Source organism: Pelophylax lessonae (genome assembly GCF_965119305.1).
Source record: "Pelophylax lessonae genome assembly, chromosome: 8".
Taxonomy (NCBI): Eukaryota; Metazoa; Chordata; class Amphibia; order Anura; family Ranidae; genus Pelophylax; species Pelophylax lessonae.
The window spans coordinates 85,218,705-85,238,399 of NC_138775.1; the positions used below are offsets into that span (position 1 = coordinate 85,218,705).

The 19,695-nt window shown below is 41.0% G+C and overlaps 1 protein-coding gene across 1 annotated transcript in view; it reads right to left on the bottom strand.

Annotated features, from left to right (window-relative positions):
• The window catches only part of LOC309562159 (inter-alpha-trypsin inhibitor heavy chain H3-like), a 234,519-nt gene that overhangs the window by 162,447 nt on the left and 52,377 nt on the right, over positions 1-19,695 (bottom strand). The window contains exons 4-8 of the mRNA XM_082266284.1: positions 16,360-16,464; positions 12,127-12,289; positions 8,451-8,561; positions 7,960-8,085; positions 326-442 (exon numbers count right to left, since the gene is read on the bottom strand). Of these exons, the coding sequence (XP_082122410.1) occupies positions 326-442; positions 7,960-8,085; positions 8,451-8,561; positions 12,127-12,289; positions 16,360-16,464 (622 nt within the window). The remainder of the gene's footprint in view (positions 1-325; positions 443-7,959; positions 8,086-8,450; positions 8,562-12,126; positions 12,290-16,359; positions 16,465-19,695) is intronic.

The window sequence follows — 19,695 nt, forward strand, 5'->3', positions numbered from 1 at the left end:
TGTTCCGAGTGTGCATGAGGCCTTATTGGACAATACATTATCTTTTGAATTTTAAGCGACTGCAAACCTGTGAAAAAGTTGCTGTCATGCTAACCTGTGCCCTCCTCAACAAGACTCAATTGTATCAATGCAAAGCTAACAATTTACACAAACTGTATTTATGCTACTACATGCATTGAAGTGTAGCATCAAAAAGGGAATAAAGCTCTCCAAAAGAAAATACATGGTAAATGTTAACAGTTTGTAAATATGTCACTAAACTTTAAAACCTATGCAAGATACATATGTTACAAAATGAAAACATAATAAATTAGAATCATCCTACCTGATCCATTTTTCTACCATACATGGAACCACTTTTGTCAATCACATAAACAACATGTTTTGGCACGCCAGTCAACTTTGGTGGTGCAAAGTAGTGCACAAAATACCCATTGACAATCTAGAATGAAAAAGTGATAAAGACAAAAACAAAAAATTCCATTGGATTTACATCTGCTAAAATCTAGACTTTATTATGTTTTCATGTTAAAGATAACTTTTCCTGAAAGAAACATGGAGGCTGTCATTGAATATGTACGCTGTATGCAGATAAGGAATTCTGACTTTCCTGATAAATAGTTGAAAAATTCACTTATTAACAAATCATGTTCTACAATGTTTACTTTTCAGCTTTGCAAATACCATGGACTTTCGATGAACTGGTATGAAAACCATGCTGGAAATCACATGCCCTTCTACAACAGGGGTGCTTTAGAGGGGTTATTAAAAAAAAAATGTATCCTTTCCTTAGTACCAGGCCTTATGCAAATAGGCCAGCAGATTACATGCCACCCGTTTACTAATCCCTCTTCTGACATCCATTGTGTCTTTATGCCTGTGGGTATGAAGGAGTTAAGAAAAAAAACTGTTAAAAATGTAATATTTGTAATTTTTCTAATATTTCCCTTCCTAGGTCCAACACAGTGTTGCCAGATCTTCTTAACTGTTTGACATAAAATCAGGGAGCAAAGCCCCCCATCTCTCTTTGCAGCATTTGGACAAAAGAGAGTAAGTGAAATTTCCAGGAGTCTAATGATTTTAACTGAGGATGAATGACGCTAAGAATTCAGTATTTAAGTGAAATGCAATGGAAAACACCAGGAAGGTGAAATTAGGGTGTGGTTGTAAGAAAACAATTGGCTTTAAATAGCTACTAAGGGTTACCGAAGCTCCTTTCTTCTATCCTGGACCTGTTCTATAAAAATTGCCAGGTCATTAGTCTTATTATTTTAATATTTTTTTAACAGAAAAAAAATCAAAGAGCACTAAATAAATTAGGCTACACTTTAAAAGACACAGGCGTCACTCACCGGCCGAAAAAAGTAAGGCAATGCTTTTTTTACCTCAAAGTTGATTTTAGCAAAGGAGTGACAATATAAAGCAGGTATGTGTCCTTACAACATTTTCTGTCATTGGCAAACCCCAGCATGCCGATGGGCGAAGATGTCACAAGGGGGCGGGGCCACCCCGTGATGTCAGTGCATGACCCCGCCCCTTAGTTATTTAAGAACTTTCAGACGGGGTGGACCGTTTTATTTCTTTTTTCAGGTCAGTGGCGGTGGCAGGCATTGTGTTTGATCTACATCGGGGACATTGTTTTTTATTTTTGTTTTTTTAAATAAAGAACTTGTCAAAAAACTGCCTACTGTCATTTTTTACACTACACCTTTTTTTGGTGAATTAGTAGGGGTATTATGTACCCCATATTCATTCACATAGGGGGGCCGAGATATGGGGGCCCTCTTAGTTATTTAAGAAATGTCAGACGGAGTGGACTGTTTTATTTCTTTTTTAAAGTCAGTGGTGGTGGCAGGCGTTGTGATTGATTTACATTGGGGGACATTGTTTTTTATTTTTGTTTTTAAATGAAGAACTTGTCAAAAACTGCCTACTGTCATTTTTTACACTACACCTTTTTTTGGTGAATTAGTAGCGGTACTATGTACCCATATTCATTCACATAGGGGGGGCGAGATATGGGGGCCCCCTTGTTAAATGGGGCTTCCAGATTCCAATAAGCCCCCTGCCCATGGGGACAAGTTGCTTAAGGGGGCCAGAGTCCCACCTGCCCCAAAGTACCCCCCCATGGTGAGGGCACGTAGCTTGGTATGGTTCAGGAGGAGGGACGCTCACTTGTCCCCTCCCTTTACTGACCCCCTGGGCTGCATGCTCAGATAAGGGTCTGGTATGGATTTTGGTGGGGGGGCCACGCTGTTTTTTTTTTTCTCTTCTATTTTGGCGTGGGGGCGGGGAAACCTGCTGGCAGCTGATGACTCATTGGTTGTTAACCACTTGCCGACCGCCGCACGACTATCTACGGCGGCGGTCAGCCCCTCACAGGCAAAGTGACGTAGGTCTACGTCGCTCGCCTGTGAGGGTTTAGGGAGCGAGCGCGCGCCGCCGGAGGCGCGCTCCCGCTCCCGCGTGGTCACGGACCCCCCCGCGCGTGTGACCGGCGGACCCGATCGCCGCCGGCCACTCTGCGATCGGCGGGGGAGAGGGAGAAAGTCAGGCAGCTTGTGTAAACAAGCTGCCTGTCATTCTCCTCTCTGTATGAGAGATGATCACATGGATCTACTATGTAGATCCATTGATCACTCTGCATACAGTTGAAGCCACAGCCAATCACAGTTAGAATCACGCCCCTAGGGACACACACAGCCCCTCCCTCTCAAATAAAGTTAACCCCTTCACTACCAGTGTATTTTTACAGTAACAGTGCATATATATAGCACTGATTACTGTAGAAATGTCACTGGTAACCCCAAAAGTGTCAAAAATGTCAGTCAAGGGTCCGATCTGTCGCAGTACCGCAAAAAAATCGCAGATCGCCGCCATTACGCGTTAAAAAAAAAAACAACAAAAATGACAAAAATCTTTCCCTTTGTTAGTAAACGCAATAACTTTTGCGCAAACCAATCAAAATACGCTTTTTGCGATTTTTTTTACCAAACATAGGTAGCATAAAACAAATTGGCCGAAAATATTAAAAAATTTTGATTTTTACATTTTTTTTGGGGGGAATTTCATATAAAAAAAAGGGAAAAATATTGCTATTTTTGCAAAATTTACGCTCTTTTTTTGTTTATAGCGCGTGATCAAAAAATCGCACAGGTGATCAAATACCGCCAAAAGAAAGCTCTGTTTGTGGGAAAAAAAGGACGCCAAATTCGTTTAGGTACAGCGTCGCACGACCGCGCAATTGTCCGTTAAAGTCACGCAGTGCCGAATCGCAAAATACCCTCTGGTCGTTTAGCAGCCAAATCCTCCGGGGCTTAAGTGGTTAATGACGTGATGGTTGGCTTCCTGGCCCACTCCTTAACAGCCAGCTATACACAGTTTGTTAAAGAGTAGAAAAAAAAATGCAAAAGGCATCAAAAATGCATGTTTAAAAATGCAAAACGCGCATGAAAACCGCATCAACCGCAACTGCATTGATGTGAACCTAGGGTTATAAGGGAGGATACAGGTCACTCATATTGATCTGTACAAAAGTAAGATTTTTATGCACAATCTTGCACTAACTTTTGGCTTGTGTTGCTACCCATGGAACTATGTACTCTATACTTTTAAACTTTTGGTCCAGTTTTAGAAATAAACATTTGTGGGGCAAGATAGAGGTTGATTGGTGGAAGCCATATCCTCTATGTTCCCCTCTTCATTAGGTGCCAAGCAAGGGTCACATGAGAGGTCCACCTAGGAGTGGGTTCTTCTGGGTTATGCTAGGCACTTTGGATAGGGTTACCTTTACTTGAACAGATGACTGAGGTCTAATAAACTCTCTTGTTGTAATATACATCACCACGGTTATTTGTGCATTTAAGAGGGACACGCAGAGCCCTTGCCCTCTCCACCTGTCCAGCGTATCACCGCTACCTCACTCCTAGTAAAGGTATGGAGCCCTGCCGGGCACCTAGCGCTGACTCCCTGCTTGCACTTCACCCAATTCTTTCTCTTCCATACTTGTGTACCAATTGGGATATGTCATAAATGTGCTGCTGAAGGCGGTTACAGATTAGTCCTATCATTTTGCCAATGTAGAATGAACGACAGGAGTACATAATCACATATATCACCCCCATAGTATTACAGTTGGCTTGTTGTCTACATTTCAGAATGCTCCCTATGGGTAGTTCTAAAGTGTCCCCTTCTATACTCACAACATCCGCATTGGGTCATACCTATGCCTGCAGAGCAGTGAGTTGGTTTCCACGTATGTCACTGTGAACCAGGAGGTCACTTAAAGAGCGAGCCCTCCTTTACACCATTTGTGGGTACCCAGTGAAAAAACCTAATCACAGTGGTGTCCTCCTTCAAAAGGTGCCAGTGGGTGGAACCAGGAGGTCTTAAAGAGCGAGCCCTCCTTTACACCATTTGTGGGTACCCAGTGAAAAAACCTAATCACAGTGGTGTCCTCCTTCAAAAGGTGCCAGTGGGTGAAACAAATGTCCCTAACTTTATCAGCTGCTTGTGTGTATAGTAAATTAAATCTAGGTGTACTAAACTTATCCTCACTCCCTCTCCCATTTTGTTTAAAAATTAGGGATTCACACTCTCTTTCCTTGGCTCTATTATAGGCTTTGGTCAGCCATTTTTTATTGTAACCCCTCTATTGTTATCTTTCCCTTAGAGTCTATGCTTCTCGCTTTAAATCCTCCCTGTCGGTTGCAGGGGTTGCAGTTGCATGCTCTCAAATACTGGCTGACTGGTATGTTTTTACCTAGGGTTCTTGGGTGGAAGCTACCTGTTTGGAGGAGTAGACTGTTAGTCGCAATCGATTTCCTATACAGTTTGGTCTTAATGAGGCCATGTTCATTGAGTGTGATTGTCAAGTCAAGGAATGTAACACTTTTTCAATAGAAGTTGCTAGTGAGTTTTAAGTTTTAGAGATGATTACCTAGAGTCCTCACAAAGTTTCCTAGTTCCTCTTCAGTAACTGTCCAAAAGAGGAGAACGCCATTGATGTACCTGTACCAGGACAGAATCCTTGGCCAAGCACATCAACTATGTCCCCCCCTCCCCACATTCAAACAACCAGGTCTCCCAGTCACTCAGGTATATATTTGCATAACTCCCATTTCTTACCAGTGGACTTTGATGGACGACCCCTGGGAGAATATAGCTTTTGAGATCTAGATTAACATATGCCCTGGGCAGCTTGGAGGTACTTAACCTCAAGCCCCACCACCTTCTTGCCCCACTTCTTCTCTTCCTTCTCTATCTTTCTCCTCCCCTATACCTATACCTAACATTTAGTAAACTGTCGACTCCTGATCGATATGCAGGGACATGTTCTGCTGTTCTGTGCTCTATTATGGATTGCATTTATGTGCAGGCCTTTTATTTCTTTATTTTTTTTTTAAGTTTTTATTGCAGTAACTCAATTACAATAAAGAGGAATAAAACACAAACATAACGATTTTGTGTATCACAATACACAACAAAATGCATGGTAGAGCAACAAATCTTGGAATACATGCAACAATCTTTAAACAACATCTGCATTTAGTATACTCATAAGCGATCGGCAAAAACCCAGATTTGCCAATACTGAACATCAAACATCTCAAGAACAGGTTAAGCACATGGGTGCCCACAGACTTAATATGGGCAGTCTCGATGAAGGTGAATTTATAAACTCATTATAGGCAGGTACTTTTTCTGAGACTTTAGCAGGGTAATAATGCAAAAACTAGGAAATTGGCCTTTTCTTGATATATTGATTTGATTGACCCACTAACTGTGTATGTCGGACTATGTCACTGTCTTTTGATGTATCAATCAGAAACTTTATACATTATGTATGCCCCTTTACAACCTTCCATCTGCTCAAAATAAACTATTTTAAGCTTACTCAAAGTTTTTAAAGAGCTCCAATATAGTATCTCACAAAAGTGAGTACACCCCTCACATTTTTGTAAATATTTTATTATATCTTTTCATGTGACAACACTGAAGAAATGACACTTTGCTACAATGTAAAGTAGTGAGTGTTCAGCTTGTATAACAGTGTACATTTGCTGACCCCTCAAAATAACTCAACACACAGCCATTAATGTCTAAACTGCTGGCAACAAAAATGAGTACACTCCTTAGTTATAATGTCCAAATTGGGCCCACAGGGTCAATATTTTGTGTGGCCACCATTATTTTCCAGCACTACCTTAACCCTCTTGGGCATGTAGTTCACCAGAGCTTCACAGGATGCCACTGGAATCCTCTTCCAATCCTCCATGATGACATCACAGAGCTGGTGGATGTTAGAGACCTTGTGCTCCTTCACCTTCAGTTTGAGGATGTCCCACAGATGCTTAATAGGGTTTAAGTCTGGAGACATGCTTAGCCAGTCCATCACCTTTACCCTCAGATTCTTTAGCAAAGCAGTGATTGTCTTGAAGGTGTGTTGGAATACTGCCCTGCGGTCCAGTCTCTGATGGGAGGGGACCATGCTCTGCTTCAGTATGTCACAGTACATGTTGGCATTAATTGTTCTCTCAATGAACTGTATCTCCCTATTGTCGGCAGGACTCATGCAGCCCAAGATCATGACACTCCCACCACCATACTTGACTGTAGGCAAGACACAGTTGTCTTTGTACTCCTCACCTGGTTGCTGCCACACACGCTTGACACCATCTGAACCAAATACATTTATCTTTGTCTTATCTGACCACAGGACATGGTTCCAGTAATCTATGTCCATAGTCTGCTTGTCCTCAGCAAACTGTTTGCGGGCTTTCTTGTGCATCATCTTTAGAAGAGACTTCCTTCTGGGATGACAGCCATGCAGACCAATTTGATGCAGTGTGCGGCGTATGGTGTGAGAAATGACAGGCTGACCCCCCACCCCTTCAACCTCTGCAGCAATGATAGCAGCACTCATACGTATATTTCCCAAAGACAACCTCTGGATATGACGCTGAGCAAGTGTACTCAACCCCTTTGGTTGGTCATGGCGAGGCCTGTTCTGAGTGGAACCTGTCTTATTAAACCCCTGTATGGTCTTGGTCACTGTGCTGCAGCTCAGTTTTAGGGTCTTGGCAATCTTCTTATAGCCTAGGCCATCTTTATTTAGAGCAACAATTTTTTTTTTCAGATCCTCAGAGAGTTCTTTGTCATTGCCATGTTGAACTTCCACCAACACCAAACACCAAATTTAACACACCTGTTTCTCATTCACACCTGAGACCTTGTAACACTAACAAATAACATTACAGCGGGGAGGGAAAATGGCCAATTGGGCCCAATTTGGACATTTTCCCTTAGGGGTGTACTCACTTTTGTTGGCAGCAGTTTATACATTAATGGCTGTGTGTTGAGTTATTTTTAGGGGACAGCAAATTTCTGTTATACAAGCTGTAAACTCTCTACTTTACATTGTAGCAAAGTGTCATTTCTTCAGGATTGTCACATGAAAAGATATACGGTAATAAAATATTTACAAAAATGTGAGGGGTGTACTTACTTTTGTGAGATACTGTACACCTTCAATCCTAAAATTCATTTTTCTCTAGTCTCTTTACTCATAAATGATATAGTTGTGTTCTTAGAAGTCTTCACATTTACACAGGGGATGAGAGGATTAGTAGTTTACAGAAGGAAGACATTTAACATTGTTTTGTGTTTTCAGTTCGGCTTAAAGAAAGTGAAAAAAGACACTACATTTCTAGCCAGATTAACTGGTATTTTCTGTACTTGCTGAAAATGTTCTACAAAGAGAAAACTAATGCAGCTATCAAACAGAAATATAATATATTGTTGGTAACCTGCAAAATATTACGTGTCTGTCCTTGGGTTTACAGTAGATATCCTAAACACTCACAAGGTTTTGTTTCTATAGGTTCTTTACATTTTCAAAGGATTTAAAATATTCAAATTAATTTATGTATTTCAAAACCATCCAAAAGCAGAACTCACCTGTATGTTTCCTGGAGATTCTCTGTTAACATCATATGTTACAATAAAATCCCCATCCATTAAAGTTGATGCACAGTCAGGGCAAGAGCGTTGCTGATCTAATGTAGGTTTGAAGGAGATGTGACCCTGAAAATGGTAAAAGAAGTAGACTTATCAGTTTCTTGATGCGAACATGGTGTTTATTAAAGTGTCTGAAATGATCAATGAATAGCAACTAATCAGACATAGACATGTACTATAAAATAACTTAGAATATACAATGTCTGTAAACATAAGAGAGTAGTCTGAATAAATGAGCAATTTTGAGCACAATGGTCATTCTTCCAAGTAAGATTTTCGGAAAGGTTGTCCATACGAACTAACTTCTGTAGACTAATACTGTCACAAAAAAATTTTGCCTACCAAATTCAGAACATTCAAAAGATCTGAAGACACAATATGGCATTATATACGATTCTTTATGTTTGCTATTTACTAATTTAAAAACATACCCTTTTTCCAGTGAAGGACTTTTTAATGGCCGGCAGCAAGTCATTTGTTATGAAAGATGCTTTAGCATCAAGCAAGCTGATTCCCTGTGGTTCATATATCTCTATGTCAATCTGAAATTAGTAATTAAGAAAATTATAAAGTTAAAAAAATAAATAAATACATTGAAAACAATTGTTTAATACAAATATATATTTTCTGATATTTAGTCTATTTCCTCAAGTGTAAAATACAAATAAAACATTTTTTATGATAAGACTTTAAGTAAACATTGCAAGACTTGACAAGTGTGGACATTTGGAAAACTATTTGTGCATATATGATACTTTTACTTTGAATAATACTTACCTGCCAAATGTGCCTTTTAAATTCACATCTACAGGCAACCATATAATGTGGCCTAATATACTCTTTATTCCTCTTTAGTTTCTGGTAACTAATTCTCTCAGAGGCGTGACTAGAACCTTCAGGGCCCCGGTGCAAGAAACCATGAAGGGCTTCCCTAACCACATCCCAGGGCCATTTCTCATGTTCTGCAGCAGGCCCCCTCCTGCCATCTTGGTGCTCCCACATGGTGGTGGAACGCCAGGGCCTAGTCGCAAGTGTGACTTTTGAGACCCTGTTAGTTCTGCCACTAAACTTACTATTACTAAGGGGCATTTTGGAGGATGTAAGGGATCACTCTGGAGAATGTAAGGGGGCACTCTGGAAAATATAAGGGGGAACTAAAACAGTACCTCCAGAGTGCTCCCTTACATCTTCCTCCAAAGTGACCCGTCAATGCCTTTTGGGTATGTGATTAGTGGCAGTAGTAGTGGTGGTGGAGGGGGATAGGATCAGTGGTGGTGGATGGGATCGGTGGCAGTGGGGGGATGGGATCAGTAGCTGTAGTGGCGGCAGAGGGGGGAATAGGATCAGTGGCAGTGGTGGGGGGGTGGGATCAGTGGCAGAGTGATGGTGGTGGGGGGGATGGGATCAGTGGCAGTGGGGGAGATGGGATCAGTAGCTGTAGTGGTGGTAGTGGGGGAGATGGGATCAGTGGCAGTGGTGGGGGGGTGGGATCAGTGGCAGAGTGATGGTGGGGGGTGATGGGATGGTGACACTGGCACTCACTTGCTCTCAGTGTCATTCGATTCCCCTTCCTTGCACAGTGCTCTCTGTCTGGATTCACAGTGCCTCCAGTAAAGGCTCTCCCAACATGGGGACTCTGTCTGCAAATCTTCTCACAAAGGGAAGAGACGTTCCCCTTCACTCTATTTGCCTGTCAGCTGAGTTCGGTTGAACTCGCACGATTTCAAACCCGCCTCCAATGTGAACGAGGGGTTATTGTCAAAGCTTAACTGAACAAGCTGAAGTTAGAAGCTGATTGGTTACTATGCACATCTGCACCAGATTTTGTGTTGATCAGTTTTAGTAAATATCCCCCTATTCTGCAATAAAATCCTACCTGATAACATAATACATGCTTAAATGGAAACACATATTAAATAAAGACTACATATTGGAGAAATTTGGCTGCCATCCATACATCCCTCTGTGCTACCTATAAAGAAAACCATTTTGAAAATCCTTTACTAATGGTATCACATTCCTTCATTTTTACTTACTCTCAATACTAATCAACATTTCAGACATCTTCTGGAGATGTCTGAACCATTCAGGGACGTTGTTCTACATATTTTGGACTTGCCCCAGTATACAGGCATTCTGACAATTGACCCTTATCCATGCTGTTTTTCAAAACGTAACTCCTAATCTGCTCACCTATCTGTGGGTTTTTCCACCCTCTAATGTGTCTAAAGATGCATGCACACTTCTCTTACATGTACTAACTGGTGCAAGATGCCTAATCGCTTGTCATTAGAAGCAAACCCATCAGACCAAGACTCTGTACTCTCATACAGGAAGTTAAACTCATGGAAGTTCTCCCAGCTAGAATGAACAATACTCTAACCATTTATGAGAGAGTGTGGGATCCCTTGGTCTGTTTTGATGCTCACAATTGAGACCATCCCAACAGATTATTCCTATGTGCAGCATCTGACCTTTTTTTTTCACACTTTTCTATCCTCCTCACTCTCGCTCCTTTCCCCCCCCCCCCCCCCCCCGTGCTCCGTGCCCTTTTACCTCTCCTCCTGGTCTTCTCGGGTAAGACATTATTTTTACTTCCTTTTGTTCTTTCTTTCTACATTATAATCTTCACTGGCTAAATTATCTCTATGGGCATGTTATTGAGGTCTAAACCCACAACCTTCGACCTCTAGACCTTCCACTATCAGTTGTACAATTTACCTAATATATGAACGGAGAGTTCCACAAAACCTGCTCCATAATTACCGATGGACTGCATACGGATAAACTGTTAAGATAACTCAATATATTGTCTACCACCATACTAAATATTTGTTGCCGTGATTTCTCAACCTCACACCTGTTGTATGTAGCCACCTGTGAAGTAATATTGCCCTTGAATATTCCATGCTGGAATGCCAAATTACATCAGATTGATTATACTGCAATAATTAAAAACATTCTTAAAAAATATATTTGTAAAGTCTATCTGTTCACTTTCCTCATCGAATTTTACCATAAACTTACAACCTATGTCTTTTTGGCTGCCAAGAAAACCATAGCATATACTGGGAAGAAAAAAATGTACTCAAATGAGGAGCTGAAGAGGATAGACTATTTTTTTTTTATCATTAACAAGTTAACAAGTATACTTACTGACTCACATAAGTGGTTCCTCAAGATAAGGAACTCCTGGATCCAACACGCTCAACTTTCTTTCTCAGTGGTTATTGAGAGTGACAATCCTATAGAAATTGCCTTAAAGGGATAGATAAAGTTTGGAGGGACACTAACAGCAAACCCCAACCCCCCCCCCCCCTCTCTCTTTTCTGCCTACTGCAACTCCTACTATGACCTACCGTGAAATTTCGTTCACTACTTTGCAGATACATGTCCAGCTAAATTGCCAGTTCTAGTAAGCACAATGTGTCTTTCGTCTGCTGCAGTAAATTTCCTTGGATGACCACTGTGTCTACAAGCCTCAATGTTTCCTTGTAATTCTTCAAAAGAGCTTGAACAGCACATCCCCAGTCTGCTTTGAAATCTTTACCTGGGAGAGACTTGCTGATGCAGTATAACTACCTTGTATTTTGTTGCTGTGCTCAGTCTTGCCACAGTGCATAACCTCTACCGGAACTGTCTTCTACAACCTTACCTTTTCCAGAGTTTGCTGTTCCTCACCCAGTTTAAGCCTCCTACACAGCTGTTTCTGTTTCAGTGAATGACTGTATTTTAACTTACATATGAAATTGGTGATCATTAGCACCTACTTGGTATAATTGTTTAATCATACACCTGAATCTAATCCTACAAAATCCCTGACTTTGTGCAAGTGTACAAAGGTGTAAGTGTATGAATTGATGCTGGTTTAAAGCCAAAGGGTAGTCATGCCAAATATTGATTTGATTTCGATTTTTCTTCTGCTCGCTCTCTTTGCATATTGTAAATTGATAAAAAATAAACAATAAAAATATATTTTTGAAAGCATTCTTACTTTGCAGCATTTTTTCACATCTGCCTAAAACATTTGCACAGTACTATACATAAAAGTAGAATAGTAATAACATAGTGCAGCAATTGTAATAATATTGTGCACAGAATATATACCTGATAGTTTTTAACAAGTGCTTTTGGTTGAACCTTGATGAAAATTTCATATTTTCCTAAATGTCGTTTTAGCATTTCCTCATAGACCAATTCAAAGGTGACTTTACTTTCTGATGCCACATTGACTGACACCGTGAACTTCTCCGTCTTTCTGCCAGACGCCCTGTATATTGGTGAAAAAAACATTTCAAGGATCACCATTAATATTTAGCATGTAGATGATATAATTTGACATACTGTAGTTTGACATATACAGTAGTTATACAGGCAGTTCTTGTTTTGCATTACAGTAGTTTTAGGCACCTCTGAGCATAAAATAAAAAACAAACAAATAAGCAGAGGTTACCAGAAAAATATGTATCTGAAATTATATGAAAATCAAGTGAAAGCCATGCTTGTTTCCCCTCCTTCCTACCTCAAGACTTGCCAGTGAGGCTATCTATCACATTAAAGAAAATCTGCACTTTGAGAAATATAGAGGCTGACCTACTGAAAATGCTTATTGCTTGACTGCCTCTGAATTCAATACTTGACCTGGGATAAGTAAAGCTAGCCATACATTATGCAAATTTCTTTCCTTCAAACTCCAGGTGAAGGAAAAAAAAATTGCTTGATTCCCTCATCAACACAGCACTATTGTATTCTGCTGGTGGGGAGCTTCCGGCAGAATACAATGATCAATGCTGGTGGCTATAGCTGCCAGCAGCAATTGAATGAAAAAAAACAGACAAGCTGGTTGCACTGACATCTATTAATAGATCAACTTCAGAACAACAAGCCTGTCCATAGATGTGTAGCACTGCCCCCCTGGATTACTCACTGTGGGATCCCCTGGGTTACCGATAGCAACTGCAGCATGCACGATTTTACTCTTTACACTCTGGCTCAGACAATGAACAGTCTAGGGGATGTAGTTGTTTTTGTGATTTTATTTAAATTAGGGATCGGAGAAGGGAACTATTCACAATAGATGAGGACTTCTGTCTGAAAATGCAGCCAGGCTGCTGATTCACCTTGCAACTTAGATGAATTTAGAATTAAGCCTCTGTGTAGTTGACTTGTTGGGATGAATTATCTTCAGGATACACACCTAGTACCCCCTTTCACTTCACTCGCTGACGCCCGTCCTATGACCATCGTACACCGGGATGGCCCCCCACAGGTAAGGCCCCTAGACACGATCCCCTTTACTCACTATACTGTTTTTCGAGGGTCTCCAGTGTCTCTACCCCTCCAGTCAGCTCTCATGGACCCCTGGGTTCAGCTCCTTCCTTCTGGTCCCCAGGCCAACTGCCTGTGACCACATGCAACTGCTACAGAGGAGGGGGCAGCCGCCACCCTCCCTCCGGGACTCTGCTCACCAGCCAAAGACCCCACAGCACATGTGCTCCTGGCTTTTATACCACACCCCACAATGAACCGATACGATCAGTCTGTGCCAATCACTGGGGCTGTATCAAAGAATGTGTACCCATTGGTCAGATTTCCTCCACTGTCCAATATGCCTCCCTATTGGACCAGTGTGAAACACTCCCTAGACCAGATGAATCACACGCTAAGCACCATGAGCAGACCTAAATCACAGATCCTGCTCTCTGGTAATCAGAAAGTAATATTGATTTCCCTGCTGCTCCTCTGATAGGCAGACAGAGCCAAAACTATACTCACTCTCTAGCACCTACCTAGGAGGGTGCTACAGATGGATCAGAATTTTGATGCGTTTATGGCCAGGTTTACTTAGAACATAATGAAGACATTAGAAGAGCATGGTAGCCAGGAAACTAGTGTTTTTAGAAGTAAAGGTCAGCAACAGCAAACTACTTATTTCCCTCAGTACAATTTCATTACTTCCCACCCACCCACAAGAGTTGCTGTGCATTGTGGCATTTCTCCTGGGTTTTGAGCGCACCCATGCCACCCTGCTGCCCCGTGCTGTGATTGGACACAACACGGGTTTGGCAGCTAATTTCAGCCAATGATTTTTGCTGAAGTCAGCTGATTGGCTGTGGCCAGTTACACACAGAGTTCTGTGTTTACAAAAACAAAGAACTCTGTGTATTGTGAACAGTGATCTGGCTGTTTCTTTTCCCTGCAAAGGGGAGAAAAAACAGGCAGATAGTTAAGTAAAAGCAGCACACATTACAAACAGTTAACCCTTTGATTGCCCATAGATGTTAATCCCTTCCCAGCCAGTGTCATTGGCACAATGACAGTGTGCAGTGTTAGCAATGATCACTGTATTAACATCACTATTCATAGTCATTTAGTGTAACTCCCAGCCTACGTCAGCATATGCCAGGTTGCCCGCCACACTATCACAGTCCCACTATAAGTCACTGATTACCGACATTACTAGTATAATGTCATACCTGCATGAATTCCAGTATATACAGTATACCATAGTTTGTAGACACTATAACATTCACATAAACCAATTATTATATATACTTATTGTGATTTTTTCTTTAGCAAAGATTTGTAGCAGAATACATTTTGGTCTAAATTTATGAAGAAATAGTTTTTGTTTTTTATTGTTTTTTTTGTTTTTTCTATTGGATATGTTTCATAACAGAAAGAAGAAAATATTTTTTTTTTTCAAACTTTTCAGGCTTTTTTCATTTATATCGCTGGAAATAAAAAACCCAGTGGAGATCAAATACAACCAAAACAAAGCTCTATTTGTGTCAAAAATTGATGAAAATATAATTTGCGTACGATGGTGCATGACCATGCAATTGCCAGTTAAAGTAATGCAGTGCTAAATAGCAAAAAATGCACTGGTCATGAAGGGGGTAAAACCTTTCGGAGGTCAAGTGGTTAAACAATAGGGATGCTAGAGGTGGGTGGAGCTAAACTCAACTTTTATAGAAAAAGTCAAGATTTGCATATAACTTCAGATATCTACAGCTCTAAATCTATGAATTATTTTCACATGCAGGTTACACTAAAGGTAACTTCAGCTTAGTCTGGCTTTACACCCATTCATTACATATGTATTGCACAGTCAGTGGTGCAGTGCATTGTGGTACCATAAATTCACATACTGCTGACCCTTTTGGATTTCCGTGGGGGGGGGGGGGGTTTGCAGTGGGGTTTTCCAGCAGTTTATTTCATACTATTCATACTACACCTGGCACTGTTTTGCATTTTGGTAAAAAAAAATAATTTCGGTAGTTCTACTCTACAATATGTTGGCCCAACCAATAGGGTATATCAAGAAGAGATGCAAAAAAGCAAAGTAATACAAGAGATATTTGTGTCAGTTTACCTATTTATTTAGAGTGCCTTAATTTTCTTTTCATCACTATGTTTCCATATCAAATTATCAATATTTGTATTTATGTTGGCTACTGCTTGGGGTTATCAGGATCATTGCTTGCTCTCACTAGCTCAGTGGTCTCCAAACTGTGGTCTGGGGGCCAGGTGTGACCCCTTGCTTGCTTTTATCCAGCCCTTGGGACACTGTTTCATCCACTGATACCAACAATGGGGCAGAATTCCCCCCACTGACACCATCAAGGGGGCACATTTCCCCCCAATAACACCAACAATGGGGCACAATTCCTCCAAATGACACCAACAATGGAGCCCAATGACATCAATGATGGGGCACAATTCCATTCAATGACACCAATGATGGGGTGCAATGATATCAAAGATGGGGCACAATTCCTGCCATTTACACCAATAATGGGGATCAATCACTCTCACTTAAACAAACAATGGGGCATTATTTTTTCCCAATGACGTTGATTGAGACCTTGTCTACTCCCACTGTCCACAGTCTGGCCCTCCTAAAGTCTGAAGAACAATAAACTGGCCCTTTGTTTAGAAAGTTTGGAGACCGCTTGCAGAGGGTTTAGTGTATATAAAAAGATTTAAAGTAAACCTGTCACTTTCCCCTTTTTAAAGTACTGCAAGGGTTCATCTACCACTATTTTGTAAACCAGTGGAACAGAGCTTATCCTGGGAGCAAAACTGAAAAATTAGCAATTTGTAGAATTTACCTCTATTAACTTGTTTTATATTTCTAACGTAATTGCAGGGGCAGACACTCCTAAACAGACTATCAAAATGTCATGAAACATGCAAAATTTAGGGACCTTTCATTTTGTAGTGAATTACTGAAATAATGACATATCTACAAACACTAATTTCTGGTGACCCTAATACTGTGAATACAATCTGTGTGGCACATAGGTGTAAATGACGGACATGATACACATGACTTACTTGACAAGTCCAGCTGTTTGTCCTCTTGAAACAGCCTTTTCATATTGTTTCTTTGCAACTTCTTTTTCTTTAACTACACCATTATATGTTACTCCATCGATTATCCTTAATTAATTAAACATAGTTAAGTTATTAGCACTAAAAACAAGCAGACAACTTACAGATGTATGCTTTAATATACAGTAAACATGTTGTCAATCTGGACAATGATGAAAAACATAGGGAGTTACCTTTGGTGAAACTCCCACATCAACATAAATAGATCTTTAGCTACTGGCAGTGGATGTCCAGCCCAACCGAACTATGCCTAAATGATTCCTCCCCCTCCTGATACTTATCCTGCGTAACCTGTGTAAAAGAGATGTGTTTGCTTACCTTTTTTTGGTCCACTCCAGTCCGGTCACATGATTCCATAACTCTGGGTTCCGTGTGTCAGGGAGCATTTGACAACGGCTGGAAATTGCAGGAGCCGTGACATCATTCATAGATAACCTAGTTTCCATAGCACAGCCATTGTTGGCACTCCCTTCTCTCCCCTGCAGCTGCCACTCACTGACACAGGTGAGCCAGAGCTGTGGGATCTTGTGATGTATGCACATCTTTTTTACACAGCTTAGGCTGGATAGGTAGCAGGAGTGGGGAACATTTAAGGGATAGTTAAGTTAGGCTGGAATTCCACTTTAAAGTACACAAAAATTGTAATTTTTCCCACCTACCAAGCTTCTATACTGGCACAATACACAATGCACCTGAAGTCAAAATGTTGATGAATTGCTATATTATAGGGAACATCTAGAAATTTTATTTATATCTTAAGCCCCGTACACACGCAACGATTATCGGCCGACCGATCGTCCGTCTTTTGTCCAGAGTTGTGTTTTGTTGGTTGGAATGTGCCTAGACTGCACACAAATTTTCTCGCCCAACAAAAATCTGCTTCTGAAGTGATGTCATGTGTTGGTTTGCTTTCTTTGTGTTCTTTCTTCTCTGAGCATGCCCAGTCTTGCTCATAAGATTTTTCCCTGTCAAAATCAGTACTGACTGCACGAAAATCAGCCGTGTTTTGACGGCCAACAAAAATTTTATAGTCTGCACACCAGATTTTTTTCGGCCGAAAAAAGTCGGAGTCGGTTGTCGGAAGCATCATACTAACAAGCCGAAAATCGGCAGATCGCACGTTGGACAAAAATTCCCTGCCAATTTTCGATGCATGTGTACGGGGCTTAAGGCTAGCTAAACAATATGACATTTTCTTTCCTTCAATTACAATTTGATGGAAAGAAAATTGCTTGTTTCCCCATCCACGCAGTCAGTGTTGATTAAGGGAATCCCTCCCCTAACACTACTGTGTTCTGCCGGTAGGGAGCCTTTACCCTTATAGCTGCTGGCAGTGATCGCACAAAAAAAAAACCCCGGAAGGCTGGTTGTACTGGAGTTGATTGATGGATCAACTTCAGAACACCCAGCCTGCCCATAGATAAATCAAAATTCAGCCAGTTCCTGCTGAACCAGCCAAGTTTCGATCCATCCATGGCCAGCCTAATATACATTAAAAGTTGCCCCTTTGTCTTAAATTTTTCTAAGATCAAAGCAGTACACATTTGCCTTGCCTTCCCCCTTTAAGTCATGCGCTGAGCCATATAGCTAGATATCTGCATTGCAAGATCACCTAGGGCACGGTCCCTCTCACTGTTATCCCTATGAGATTTAGAATGAGATTTGGTGATAGCACTACCGAGCTGTTCAGTGTTCTCCTTGAGAGAAAGCTGTACCCGAGAACCTGCAGACAAGCATTCCCTGGCTTTTGCTTCATTCAGTCTGTGGATCTGTGCTTTCTATGCCTCTGCTACTAGTACTTTATTATTTATCCATCAGTCGTCAAATCATCTGTTATGAAAAGGGGCAGCCCTGAAATGAAGAATTCAAGCTCTCCTACTCTATCAAAATGCCGCCCACACACAGATACAATGGATGATTTGCTAAAAGCTAATAGACTATTCACTTTGCAAGTGCAGTTGCACTATGCAAGGGAAATATCCCTAGAGCTTAGTGAAAGAGGAGAACCTCTGCTGGCTTCCATCATCTGATCAAGTGCAAGCAAAAATGTTTTTTATTTTTTCTTTGCCTGTGACTGGGTATTCTTTGCAAAGTGAAGCTTTACCGTATTCACTAAGCTATGGGGAAAAAAATTCCCTTGCAAAGTGCAACTTCGCTTTTAAACTGAACAACGTATTTGTCTTTAGTAAATGACCCCCAAAGTGTGCAACAAGGAAGGGAAAGTAGAAACAGATAATAAGTATAAAAGAAGTGCGCTGGATGTAAAAGAAGTAAAGCTGCAACCTTAGAACCAATCGGGAAAATAATATAAATAAAGAAAGAAGCAGGTGCGCTAAACTCATATGTGTCAACCAATCAGGTTGAGGTGAACCAACAGAGTGATATCAAAATAAATTAGTCACAAAACTAATAATGCATATCTTGCAGTGAACTGGTGGATGTAACTAATACGCCTCCAGGGCAGATACGGTGAGTAAATCAGCAATGTGAAATTAGGAAAAATGCACACTGGTATAAAGTGAGAAAAAACTCTTAAAAAAATATAAAAATAAGATGAGATGCATAAAGTCCAAAACAATGTCCGTGCTATCGTGTAATATATACGGTGACTTCCAGGTGAAATGTTCACAGCAACTTAAGGTGCAGGTGATCCCACCACCATGTCTAGACTGGCCCCTTACCAGAGAATAGAAATCATAGGGCGTGTAGATAATAGAATCCAGATGAAGAAAAATGCTCAAGTGAGGATATGTGCTAGAAAACACCACTCAAAAGGGAGGATGAGCCTCTTACCGGATGATTAATGGTATAGGGCTGATCATAAGCTCTCCTGATGATAAGTGTCCTCTTTCCTGGGCAGCCTCAATCTGGATAAATCCCCTTTGGTACCAATGAATATGTCCTCACGTTTCTCATAAAAATAAAGACCAAACAATAGTGCAGTACCTTCTTACCATTTATTAAAAAAATACAGGATGCACTTACATATATCGTCTTTATTAGCGCCTCGGGACTGGACCGAAGAGAGGATGACCACGGCCGCCTGCAGCGCGGTCCGCGGCGATGAGTGATGACGATGCAGCGCTCCTCTCTGACGCGTTTCCTCCTAAAGCGGACGTCAACGGAGCCAGGAGATAGCACGCATCGTCATCTCCGCCCTTAAATGTGGGAGTACAGAGCGAACTTCCGGTGTCTGCAAAGGATGTACCAATGTTTACCTCGGGCAAGAAATCATGTAGTGCCCTAAAATCTCAGCGTAAATCCCGAGTATGATCTCGA